At 41.0% G+C, this 13,138-nt stretch overlaps 1 protein-coding gene across 2 annotated transcripts; it reads right to left on the bottom strand.

The window, feature by feature from the left end:
• Positions 1-2,364: 2,364 nt before the first annotated feature.
• eif4g2a (eukaryotic translation initiation factor 4, gamma 2a) lies at positions 2,365-8,678 on the bottom strand. 2 transcript variants are annotated; one of them, XM_034111252.2, is made up of 20 exons: positions 8,577-8,678; positions 8,405-8,461; positions 7,992-8,117; positions 7,721-7,823; positions 7,509-7,637; positions 7,364-7,430; positions 7,107-7,258; positions 6,839-6,949; positions 6,581-6,763; positions 6,302-6,416; positions 6,038-6,201; positions 5,798-5,905; positions 5,488-5,598; positions 5,293-5,397; positions 4,992-5,207; positions 4,616-4,874; positions 4,323-4,527; positions 4,018-4,226; positions 3,819-3,940; positions 2,365-3,507 (listed from the first exon to the last, which is right to left on the bottom strand). In XM_034111252.2, the coding sequence occupies exons 7-20, from the start codon at positions 7,188-7,190 to the stop codon at positions 3,442-3,444; spliced, it is 2,058 nt and encodes a 685-aa protein (XP_033967143.1). In that variant the 5' UTR covers positions 7,191-7,258; positions 7,364-7,430; positions 7,509-7,637; positions 7,721-7,823; positions 7,992-8,117; positions 8,405-8,461; positions 8,577-8,678; the 3' UTR covers positions 2,365-3,441. The 2 variants fall into 2 exon arrangements, with proteins under 2 accessions (XP_033967143.1, XP_033967152.1); XM_034111261.2 differs by lacking the exon at positions 8,405-8,461 and having other exon boundaries at positions 6,302-6,440.
• Between the last annotated feature and the right edge of the window lie 4,460 nt (positions 8,679-13,138).

The following is a 13,138-nucleotide window of genomic DNA, read 5'->3' on the forward strand; positions in this document are numbered from 1 at the left end:
GCATTGTGTGAGATGTGGGTTGATACATTCTGCTCCTGTATATTCCACTACACAAACAGGACCAACATATAGATAGTGTTGAATATTTTGTGATTTTTATTAAAGCAGGATCTTGAGTAAGGTATTTCTAAAAATAAAAGTGAGTTGGAAGTAAAATAAGTCATATCCGGTTGGCAGATGAATTCTATCATCTTTACTTAACCCCATGATGTTTTTCCCCTAAGGGGGTAGGAGTTCGCCCGCAACCGTACACTCACAATTGGTGGGCTTGGTGACCAACTTCTCGCTTGGTTTGGAACAGCACATTTTTGGCCGACCCGACACATGTGCAAAACGGAGTGGAGGTTGGTTTGGAAATGGGCGATAGTTCCTTAACTTAGGACATTATGATCATTTCTCCTACAGCCAATATGACCCAAAAGCTGATTTGCAACTACTCGACCATTGTTGCAATTAGCTCTTATATAATGTAAACCAGTTGTATGCACTCCTCCATACAAGCAATAGCATGTTCCGAAATTGAAACTATGATATGGGTTTAGTGAAAAGATAAGATAATAGAGATAAGCTTGGACTTTATTCATCCCGAAGTAAATTGTTGGGCCAGTTAAAAAAATACAATAAACACAGCAGCACAATAATAATAAAACTGTATAGGCCTACTAACAGTGCAGTAAAAAGAGTATAACTACAGGAAACATAGATGGTCACCTAATTAATGTAAATATTACCAGTATGTATTAGTGTTATGACCGGCTCGTAGGCCACAACGGAAAGATAACAAGACGTACACGAGTTTCCAAAAGCCACGGCACATTTATTGCGGTTGTTCAATATAATGCACAAGATGGATGGACGAGGGGCGAGGATCGCCGTGTTACTCCTCCTGCGGCCTGCTTGAGTCAGGGCCGCCTTGTGACTCCGGGCAGCTGGGCTTAATAGCACCTCGGCTCCGGCCAGGTGTCCGCGATCGCGCTGATTGGCCTCTTCAGCTCCACCCCACCGTAAGACCTGTAACACACCTCCACACAGGCTCTGGGGCTGTCACAGTAGTGCAAAAACCGTAGTGGTAGTTACGCAATTGCATGTTATTTATAGAACATATAATAATAATATTGCCCGTTATATAGCAGAGTGTTTTGTAGTCATGGAAATTGTATTTATTTTGCACATAGTGTTGGTGAGGATGTTCTCAGTTTCCCAGGAAATACCTCCTGTGGCGCTCCGTGGTGGTCTCAGTCTACAGCTGAAAGTGCTCCCGTAGGAAACCAGTGTGGCATGCAGGGGGTGAGACTCGCTGTCCAGAATGTTGAAAAGTTTCCTCAGCATTCTCCTCTCCGACATCTCTGCCAACGACTCCTGCTCCACTCCCAGGACAGATGCTCTCCTGATGAGCTTGATGAATGTGTTGGCCTCAGCTGTCTTCACCCTGCTGCCCCAGCACACTACAGCAAAGAAGATCACCCTGGAGACCAGTCATAAAACATCTGCAACTTAGTACTGCAGATGTTAAAAGGACCTGAGTTTCCTGAGGAAATAGAGGCGACTGACCTTTCTTGTAAAGGGCGTTGCTGTTTTTATTCCTGATATACAATTAAATATATTTGTCATAGATTACATAATTAGAAATGCATGACAAATCAACTTTTGTTGTTGCTCAGGACATGTATACAGCAAGATTTAGACTCTGCATTGATCCCATACTAGTACTAGGGCAAGTAAGGGGGTCCGCTGCCCAGGCACCTGGCCCTCCCTGAGGCCCCACTTCCCCCCCCGGGCCCTGCAGAGTACTTTGTATGTTCTGGGACTTGGAACCAGTTTCCAACACCAAGTCCCTCCGTACAGAGGAACTGAAGTGAACAATTAGCATCTTGTTTGATTTCCTACAATAGTTACTATACATCAGCACCAGAGGTGGAAGTACTTGGATCTTATACTTAAGTAAAAGTACCAGACTGTAGGAATACTCTGTTACAAGTTAAAGTCCTGTAAGGTTACTCAAGTAAAAGTAGTAGCATCAAAATGTACTTTTGAGTATCAAAAGGAAAGTACTTTTCTATATATATACACCTTTTGATTATAACTATTTATCATCTAAGATGGTAAAAAGGTAGCTTGTATTAACTAAAGGTACAAAATAAATGTATTGAGTAAAAAGTAAAAGATTAACCTCTGAAATGTATTGGAGTAAAAATACAAAGCATCAAAACTACTTATTTTTTAAAACAAAAAAGATCTGTCAAATAATCAGTAATTAATTCTATATAAAACAAACAGCTGACGAAAAAAGTGTATCCTTAAGTTTTCAATCATACAGGTAAACATTCCAAGGACACTTGAGGGAAATAGATCTTGAAGACGATGTGATGAACTGTTAAACTTTATTTAAGGTTGATCTGTAGTTGTACACTTAACTTCTTGCACTAAACGTTACAGTGACACCCCAAGGAGGGAGAAAGTGTACACATACAGTACATTCTTTGTAATTTCATGAAGATAAAAAGACCATTTAAAAACTTGACAAATATGGCAAACCGACGTAAAATTTCCACTCATGGTGGTGAACAACTGTTGCACAGGAAACTAAGCTTTGGCTGTCTCAATGTTAAAACCGAGACATTCAAGTATAGTCCGAGATACATTAGAGGTATATCCATATGAATTGATAAATTAAAAAGGCCACACAGATTAATTCCTAACAGCACAAAAGTTGTGTACATAAAAAGCTCTTGATTCTCTGAACTTTATGTGAGTTACTAAAGAAATCACTGTGCAAATCAAAATAGCCCATTTTTAGTTAGTAATCGTCAAATCCAGATCGTTTGAATTCAGACAGAATGTTCTGCTTTTTAGCACAAGAAAACCATTATAATTATGGCAGCCAAAAACTGCAAATGTGGATCGTTTTAACAAATCAAGAAAAGTGTATCATACTATTGCAACGACTCATGATGTTGAGCAAAGTGCATCTAAAAACTGATTTAACAATTGCAGACAAAACGATGAGAAGTCTCTTTGCAATTCATTAGAGCCTTTTCTCTTTTGTAAACAGTTTGAGTAAATAGTTATGCAGCACTTGGTGACTCCTACCAGATGGAAACGGTGACAAATGGGTCAGGCTTGGTGCTGGTACGGTTTGCTGCTAAATACTGCCTACTGTTAAACACATAACCCAAGATTGAAATGTATAAAACATCTGCTGCAGGACATCAAACTATATCAAAGGTTAGAAAGGAAAGCATAAATACAATATGAATATTAGGGTGTGATGCTGGCTTCATCTGGCAAAACATTTCTTAGTGGAATGAATTGTAACAGTGGTTGGAAAATATTCATAAACAAGGAGGGGAGGAGTTAAGAGTTTAGCGGGGGAAGGGCAAATGGAGACATGTAAAAAAAGTATTCATTGCATCCTGATAACACATGGCTTTGGCCTGTTCCTCAGTACTCTTCATCTTCAGACTCCTCTTCCTCTGCAGTCTCCAGCCAGGTCAGCCACTGGTTCACCTGCAACATCAAACACAATGTCAAGTTAGTTATGATGACACCAAGTACAACACATTCAATGGCTTTTGAGGAGTGCACTTGAATGCTAAATACTAGAGTTAGTCTTTTTGTCAATATTCATATGTATAGCTCATGTTAAAATCATCTAATCGTCCGTGTGCAGATTCCTCAACATCTCATGCCACAGTATTGTTTTTTTTACCATTCAAATATGAGCTTAACAGAACATGTTGCACACCGGCGTTCAATGGTAGAGAGATATTAAGAGCGATAAATAATAAAGGTCCTGTGAGGACTTTACATCAAATTACCTGAAATAATGCTTTTCCCTTCCCTGGATACTCTGAGGTGACATCTTCTTTCCATGAGAGGAAGGCTTCTTCTTCGATTATTTCCATGTCGTAAAAGTTGACAAAGTAGCGCAGTAACATACCTGGAAGAGAAGAGCAATCAGATTCTGCACTAAAGTGTAACACCTTCTCTGCTGCACTTCTTAACATGTACTCGTACCTTTGGGGAACCCCTTGGTGTTGCAGTGAACCTGCAGGGCATACATCGCTGCGACTTGCAGCTCAATGTGATCGTGGAGGAACTTCTGCATCACGGGCTTGAAAGACAGCATCTGCTGCTTTTCTTCATCCAGCTGCTCCTTGGTGGGCGCTGAGAGCTGCTCTTCGTCATCGTCTGGGTTGATCTCATAAGCAATGTACTGCAAGAAACTGGCAGAGCAAAACAAATGAATAAACTGAGAGTTTGAACAAAACACGTTGTTTGGGGTTAAATCAACCAATGGTTATGAATAAAGTAGATTTTACCTGGTCATAAGGATATTGACAAAGCCTTTGTCGATGTGGAGCTTCGGAGAGATGTTGTCTTTGATCCACTTGTAGATGGACTGTGGGGAGGGGTCTACTTTGATCTGCTTCAGCAGCTCCTTCTCCAGTTTCATCAGTGGGAACAAAAAGCTGAGACCTTTTCCATCGAGAATCTCCAGCATCCTGTCCTTGTTCTGGTCGATTTCTATGGAAGTATACAAAGAAATACCTGTTAGTAACAGCAAAACATTTACATCATTTAGTCACTGAACCCAGAGCAGCTTTGGACGTACCAGGAAGCATCTTCTGCATGTTGACATGGCTCAGCTGGAACAGGTCTCCCAGCCACTCGCGGTCCTTCAGTTTGACCAGCTGCTGCAGGCAGAGCAGGAATAGAGGGAAGTGTGCTCCGTTCTCCAGGTGATGGGCCAGCTCTGCGATGGTGACTAGTTCAGCTATGATCGCTCGTGCTGCAAACTGCGCCAGGTAGGATTTCACCAGGGGGATTTCTTCCTCGATCTTGGGACACTGGTCCAGAACACTCAAAAATGCCTAACAAGAATACAAATAAAAGTGTTAGTGTCGAGCAACAGCTTGATATTCAGGGAGTACAATTATAAGTATGGTATTTTCTCATCAATTTTCAAAGATGAGGGCTACAAAACTGACCTGCAGTAGATTTTCACCAGTGGCGTGGCCCTCGGTGCAGATAGCATGGACCAGGGTGCTCGCATGTTCCTTATCCTCATCTGAACGATCAAGAGAATAGACCACGATCTTGTTCAGCATCTCAGACAAAAAGTGTTTTGGAGCCTTCATCTCCCTCACAGCATTCACTGCCTCGTCGACATTCTTGCTGTTCAGGTAATCTGCCACCAAAGTCTCCTAGAATGGAAAGGAAGGTCAGATACATTTTATGCCGGACATGCAGAATAGTGATGACACAAATCTCAAAGAGATAGAAACGTACTGTCATCTTGATCAACTCTTCCTTTGTTGGGGGAGGTTTTTTAGTCAACTTGGCCGGCTTCTCCTGGATTGGAGGAGGGTTGGTTTTCAGGCCAAGCTGTGGAGACTAAACAAAGAAAGCCAAATGACTACCTGTTCTCTGGAACCGGAAGTTTCCATATCAGTTCAACATGTTTTAAAAATATACAAGTGTTACCTGTCCAAGGGGAGGTCCTTGAGCACTTGAAGGAATCATAGGCATCTGTGGCTGCAGTTTTGGAATTTGTTTCTTACTCAAGATGAACGACTGCGCGGGCCTCAGACTGATCTAAAAAAAAAAAAAAGGGGGTAAACACAAGAGCACGGTTTTAACAACAACAAAGTGACAATACTTTAGCATTCTTAACTGAAGCTGAATAATATTGGTCTGAAACAATACAACTTTTATAAATAGATACCAGACTAACCCTAATACAGAAAAGTCCAAATCAGTAACCCTTTTAGATTGTCAATGTATGTGGTTGTACCTCTTCAGCATTGACCTTCCCCTTCTTGACAAAACGTGGAGCCAAATCCTTAGACTGCATCTGCACTGCGTGATTCTGTTTGTGGTTGAACACTGGTGAACCCTGACCCTTTATAAAAAAACAATGTATTTTTATAAGTTTTCTTAAAAAAAAAAACCTTCTAATCTTGTTAGAGTAACTATAACAGAGTAGTGAGAAGTAAAACAAACCTAAAAATCACTGTAGTTGAAATGTACGTACCTGGCTTGGTTTTGTATACGGTTTGCTTCCTGCTTCAAACTGAGGCTGGTGTGACCCATTGCCGTTCCCATTGTGGCCGTTGTAGAGTGGGTTTGTGCGATGACGCCCCATGGTGGGGGAATAGTGGTCCTGTATGACTCCTGGACCTGTACCAATGCCACTTCCTATACAAGACACCAAACATTAAAACTCAACCATTAAGGGTAAGCCCCTAGTAGGGAGGTAGTGCAACTCATTACTGAAGGGGTTAAAGCTCGGACATACCTGGCATTTGTCCAAACATATCAGCCAGCCCACCAAGAGTTTCCCTGTCAAACTTGATCCTGGTTGGCAGGTAGGAGTTCTCATTGAAGAATTCATTCCTCATTCCATCATTTGACTGTGGAATAAAAACACCCAAATCCTGTAAAGCACAGTTGGAATCCGGTCAGAATCGGGGATACAAATAGTTTACTGACTTCACTACCCACGTTAAGACACTATAAAAAGGTTCAGTAATTTAATTACACACATTCCAACCCAAAGTGGATAAAAAAGACCCACCTTTACTGCTTCCTGACGAACTTGGTTGATCGTCTTTGGTCCGTTGTCAGAATACGCCTTGCGAGCAGACCAGTTGTTAGCGCGCTGCTCCACTGTGTTCTGCAGCAGGAAACGAATCCTAGCTGGCAGTTCCTTGTTGATGGTTAAGGAACGCATGCGGCTAAAATACTGATCCATCAGAGACTGGAAGGAGAATGTCTTTGTTAGAAAAAAAAGGAGACCAAAACAGTTTAAAACAAGATTTTTCCGAATACTCACCCTAGCCTTTTCATGATCAAGTTTAGGTCCCACTGTTCTCATTATCTGACAGAGGCATTCCAAGTCTTCACCCACATCCTTAAGTTGGACTCTCTTCTTCTTCTCCAAAAGCTGAAGAAACAAACATTTTATAATACATATTATAATTTCCTTCACAGCTGTTTAGGTGAGTTTGAAAATATAATGTATTGCTAATCCCATTTGGGAACAATCAAGTAATTACAAATTAGGTTAACAATTAAACTGTAACAGTTTGGAGAGAACTTACTGTTTTGATGCACTTATGAAGGATAGATTCATGGATGAGTGAAAGTTTGCCAAGTTCCCCGATGAATTTGATGTTGCCGAGCATCTTGTGCTTTGCAATATTGCGCTGCTCCTCCTCCTCAGAGGTGAGTGGGGCCTCATTTTTCTCAAAGGCTACAGGAAGGGAAAACAATAAAATGAATGCAAGGCCACAATACATTTATTTTTTATGACTATGATATCATTTTTAACCGACCACCTGTAATAAAATTCACTTACTTTCAACATTTTTGGCGCGGTTCTCAAACTCATCTTGAAGCTTGGAAATCAGAAGCCTTCTGAAGGTCTGTAAAAAGACAACGGGTTAAAATTAGACAGTATTCAAGCATATTGTTGTAGGAATCTTATTGAAATATAAACTTACAGTATTTTGCTTTTGTGTTCCTGGATTTTCTGCCGGATCTTCAAAGTTTGGTGCATCCTCTGCCAGGCGTAGGCATAGTTGAGCGTATAACTGACTATACTTTGGCTCTTCGAGGGCTTTGTCAACAATCTGAAGGTACAAAAAAACAAAACAGATTAGAAGACAATTTTAATGGAATGAATAGTTCACAAGTGAGAAATGAGAATACTCACCAACAAGATGGTTCCTTTCAAGATCAGTTTGGACTCTACACCCACATTGAGGAGCTCCAGGCATAGTTTGTCAAACTTCTCAGGAGTCAGCTTATTAAGTATGCTATAAAAAAAAAGAGGAAGAAGGACATGGTTGAAAGAAGTAAGTATTTGCAAAGGCAACACAGTTGAAGCTAATTATTTTTAATTGGCATGCAAGTCCATCTCAAAATGGTAGAAATGCATTAAGTTTTGAACAGAGGAAATTCAGTGAATTTTATTCGAAACATACCCTCTCACTTTCCTGAAGATTGCGTCATATTGCCCTTTCTCGTTTGAGGAGTTGGCATCCCGTCTAGTGCTTCGAGAAGGTACCCATCTCTGAACGCCAGATCCTGGGGCTTTCCCCAGGAACTCGCTGCAGTGAACACAAAACAATGTCAAAACTAACAGAAATAGTGTGTGTAAGAAACAGAGATAATGAATTAACTGAATCAATCTGAACCCCTAGTGAAGCAGTAGAATGCAAAACTAAAGGATTTATAATATCTGTTTAATTCTAAAAACCACCAGGAGTGGTGTATAGGCATATAACAATGTCCAGAGTGGTACTAAACTGAGTTGGAATTGTAATGATTAAAAGATAATTTAAAAAAAAGTCTAGTGACTAGGTGTTCCATGTGAAAGGAAACTTTGGAAAATCACCTGTTGCCGACAGTCTTGGGATAGTGCTGAGGTGCACCCCCACCTCCTCCCCCTACACTGCGATACAAAAAAAGAATAAAAAGGTTTTAATTTAAGAGCTGTGAGCCTATTGCTTTATTGAGCTACTGTAGCTGTTTATCAGTTTAAAATAGTGGATGTGAAATGGTAATACCTGAAACGAGAAGGCCCCCCTTGTGCGACGACACTCTCCACTTTGGCGGCTTGACAAAGTATAGCTGAAAAGAATAATGTTCCGGGATAGGGAAGGAAAGAGCGTTCTAGAAGAGACGGATACAAAATAACACATAAGATGACAGCTAATGGGTTATAATGCAAATTGTAATCAAACGGTAAAGCTATGAGTCGATATTATTCATTTTTGTATTAACGGCCTAGTGGATTTGATCGAAATTGTTGTCCTTTCACGTGAATCTGGGTCAATGCTAGCTTAGCTGCTAGGTGAAGTTAGCATATTACGTTGGCGTAGCCGTGTCTCCGTCTGATATCCTAGTCGCTTTGTCCGTGTGATTTACCTTCGGTCAACCCTGAAATCCGAACAGTCTTTAGCGACAAACTACAATATATCCTTGTCCCGAAGTACCCTGGTTCACTTTATCTAACCCAAACCGGGCGGATGGCAGGGCTACAGGAAACCGGGATTACATGTGCCTCGTTGGAATTATCCACGTGAATGTACGCAAGAGTTCATATGAACCCAATTTAGGATCATTTGGAATTAAATAATTGGTCAATTCATTCCCAAAGCTAGTACGTTTTTCTTACTGCTCTCCCATACGATAGGGATAGTATTCCTCAAAAAGATAAGAAAAATATGGATTGAAACGATGAGATTTGTAACGTTAGGTATTTTATTATAATCGATTAAACTCAGTGTAAAATTCAGGCATACAACTGATTTGACTGTAGACGACAGAAAATCTCATCAGCTGATTTTATGAGGTCTTTGTTCAGACACCGGATGTCCACACACAGCGACATCTTGAGGGGTTTTGTTTAGCAGGCCGCCGGTAAGCTAACAGCTAATAATCTGTAAACAACTATTTGAAACCAATCGAGTATTTACTGACCGTCAAAACTGTTTAGTTCAACGCGTCAACGAAGCCATTTAAGCCACATTTTAAAAACACGTTTATTTCAAATATCACAAAATGCTGGTCGGTTTTAAAAACACGAAGTTCCTAATCAGAGACCGGTCGATTAGCCGAGTTAGCTTAGCGTTAACCAGGCTAGAAAGACACCGAAACATATCTTACCTTACAAAGGGAACGTCAGTGTTATTCTTTTCTTGTCAAACAAGTGAAAAAAAAAATAAAGACAGTAGAAAATGGAGCACAAAAAGTCGTGTTGAAACCTAGAAGGTTTGGTAATTTGGATGAAACACGACGTTTCAGATCGTGGTAGCTAGCAGCTACAGCGAAGAAAGAATGCTGACTGTTCAACTACGTCACACGGAAGCCGCTTTTTGTAGTGGCCGGCTCACACGTCAACAGCCCCCCCCCATCCCCCTGGCGACGTCAATTACGTAAAAACTCACGCACGTTTCGCAATCTGTCTCCACCGGTCTCCTCCCACCCATGCTCTCATCAGAGCAGTATCAGAATACAGTCCCACAGAGGGGAAATTGACATTTGTCACAGCAAGTAAACAGCCAAATATTTCTTAATATTATGTAAGAAGCATTCATAAAAAAATATATATATATAAAAAATAGTAGGAATTAAACAATTTACAAAATACAGTTCCAGTAACAGTTTTATGATGTGAAATGAATGTGAAAGTATAAAAGGTGGTTTCATCGCACATCTATTAATGATAAATGGATATATTTGTATAACCCTACAAAGACACTCAGCCTTAACCGCTAAGGCATTTCTTTTAGAAGTAACACAAGTATTACACAATAAATCTGGGGAGGATGCTTTCTGTTTTTATATCCCCAAACTGTGGGACAGCCTCCCATTGGATCCTAGAACAGCAAACTCCATTGGAGTTTTTAAAAGTAAATTAGAGACCTATCTTTTTTATTTGGCTTTTGATTTGGGGTCATTTTAGTGGTAACACTGTTCATGCTTTTTGTTTTATGGTTCTGTGACTCTTTTTTGTTGTTTTTTATAAATTGTTTTTAATTATGTTCCTCCATCTTTATTTTGTATCTGTCTTACTATGTAAAGCACTGCATCTTGCATGAAAGGTGCTATATAAATAACGTTTATTATTATTATAAATTGACATAAGTAGTATTGCACAACAGGGGTTTTATAGTCTTTGTTGTTTTATGTGTGGGGGTCTACCAGGGGCTGTGGTGGTTATACAGCCTGGCCGCTGCAGGAAGAAAGGACCTGCGGTGCAGCAGCCTGTCATTGGGCTGCGGCCCCACGAGGACGAAAACGGCTAAACGCATAGGATTAACGCAAACGCAATCGCAAACGGCTTCCGTCCACATGCAATAATTATCCGGATAGTGTCTGCCCACACGAGACCGCTCCGTTTAGCTCCAACCGCTGGAGAAGCTGCAGTACATATGCAGGAGCCTGTAGGTGGCGCTGTAACTTCCTCCACAAAAGCAGCGAAGAAGAAGGTTGTCATGGTTGCCCTTCTGTTTATTCTCCGCGGTGGGGGCCGAGGGAACCGGGCAGAGTTTTTCGCCAGTCAGCGTGTATTAAAGTTGAAATCTTCCGGACAAAATTATAAAAGTGCCGGTCAAAAGTCTTCTTTGTTATTTATTGAGCTTTAAAACAAATGAATAACGACTCTATATAATATAATGATAAAATACACGGAGCCTCTCTTTTTCCTCCCTCTCTTCGGACAGCGCCAGTGTCTGTCTCATGCAGCAGCTCATCCAGTAATCAGTGACCCGGCCGACTATAAAAATAAACATATTTATAACTAGTTTAGGGAGTTTGAAAGGTAATTAAAATAGCTAAGGGTGATGATCTGACTTGAAGTGTGTGTTTTGCTGCAGAGGGAGGAGCTGCAGGTGAGCAGAGCTGCGTGTCTCCGTCCTGTCAGATTAGACTTCACTCGCGAGAGAAAGATAAATAATCTGAATTCAGGGTGCAGTTTACTTTGACGTGGGGGTGAGCAGCAGAGGTGGGGAGAGGCGGGGCTATTGCCTCATCATTATTGCTGTAGATGTTGCACAAACAACTGTAGCATGGTCAATAGCGTCCGGAGCACGATAGCAACTCTGCGATCCGCCATTGTTGTTGTTGTTGTTGGTGGCGAAACACTTCAGCACTGGCGCGGGGTAAGCGGAGGTGAGCAGAAGAGGTGGGGAGAGGCGGGGCTATTGCGCAATCACTATCAGTGATCTGAAAATGTCCGTATAGGGCGCACACACGGAGCCGTTTGACCCCCCAGAGAGCTGCGTATGCCTTTCTATCCACCTTGGGACCCGTTGTCGTTTCCTCAGTCGTTTAGTGCCGTATTCGGTCGTCCTCGTGGGGCCGAACGGTCTATATGACACTAAACAGTAACGCAAACGACCGAATTCGTCCTCGTGGGGCCGCAGCCTCAAGAGCTGCACAGTGCAGACAGAGCGTCCTGGAGGGGGTGGGACGCATTGTCAGAGGACCCACCAGGACAGAGCCGGCCTTCAGTCTGTTCAGTCTCTTCCTGTCAGCAGCCGAGATGCTGCCGCCCCAGCAGGCCACACCATAGAAGATCGCTGATGCCACCACAGAGTCATACAAGGTCTGCAGGAGTGCCCCCTGCACCCCAAAAGATACAGTCTGCTCTGTCCCTTCTTGTACAGAGCAGCAGAGTGATCAGTCCAATTCAGTTTATTGTTCAGATGGACATCAAGGTATTTGTAAGATTTCACAATCTCAATGTCTGCTCCCTGGATCTTCACTGGTGTGAGGAGAGAATGTCGGCGATATCTGAAAACCACCAGCTCTTTGGTATGACGGCAAGTACGGTATCTTAAAATGTATGTTTATTCTCTAACATAGAATTTCTCCTCTTTTTTTTTCATCAACTTTTTTGGATATAACAATTAATGGAACATTTAATCCAGGTAAAGAAAATATAGATAAAAAGTTATGCATGAATATAGATTACATTTAATAAATCAAAAATGATGGGAAGGTTAATCAAAGATTCAATTTACTATCTCGTAAATCTGACTTAATATATCCTTATATTAATTTCATTTCGTATTTTGAACTTAAAATATCATAATTTGAAGTGCAAAGTCAACATTTTACTTGTTCTCCCAACTTTGAATTAGAATCTCTTTGTACTGACATTTTATCTCAATTTTTTTAACTTGAAATAATGAGATAGTAAAACTGGTTGTGTCTCATAATTTACATAGATTGACTTGGTATCTCATAATTTTGACTTATCCTCACAATATAAAAACGTCATCTCCTAAAAATGACTTAGTATCTTGTATCTTCTTTTTTGTTAGAAGATATTATGTTAGGATTTGTCTGTGTTGGTATTTTTCTTGTCCTTTTCTATCTTTGGGTTTCCTGTTTTATTTTGTAAAGTGTTCACCCCCGTTTCCTGCCTGGTTGCTTTCTGTCGGTTTCCCTCTCTGATTACCCAATTGTGTTCACCTGGTACCTATGTGTTTTCTCCTCCCTCCTCACCTGTCTCGTGTTTATGTGATTAGTCCTGGGTGTATTTAAGTTCTGGGTTTTCTGTCTCTCTTTGTTGGGTTGTTTTGTGTGATAACTAAGTTCGTCGGTGAGTGTTCTGTTT

The sequence above is a fragment of the Pseudochaenichthys georgianus genome, chromosome 3 (genome assembly GCF_902827115.2).
Source record: "Pseudochaenichthys georgianus chromosome 3, fPseGeo1.2, whole genome shotgun sequence".
NCBI lineage: Eukaryota > Metazoa > Chordata > Actinopteri > Perciformes > Channichthyidae > Pseudochaenichthys > Pseudochaenichthys georgianus.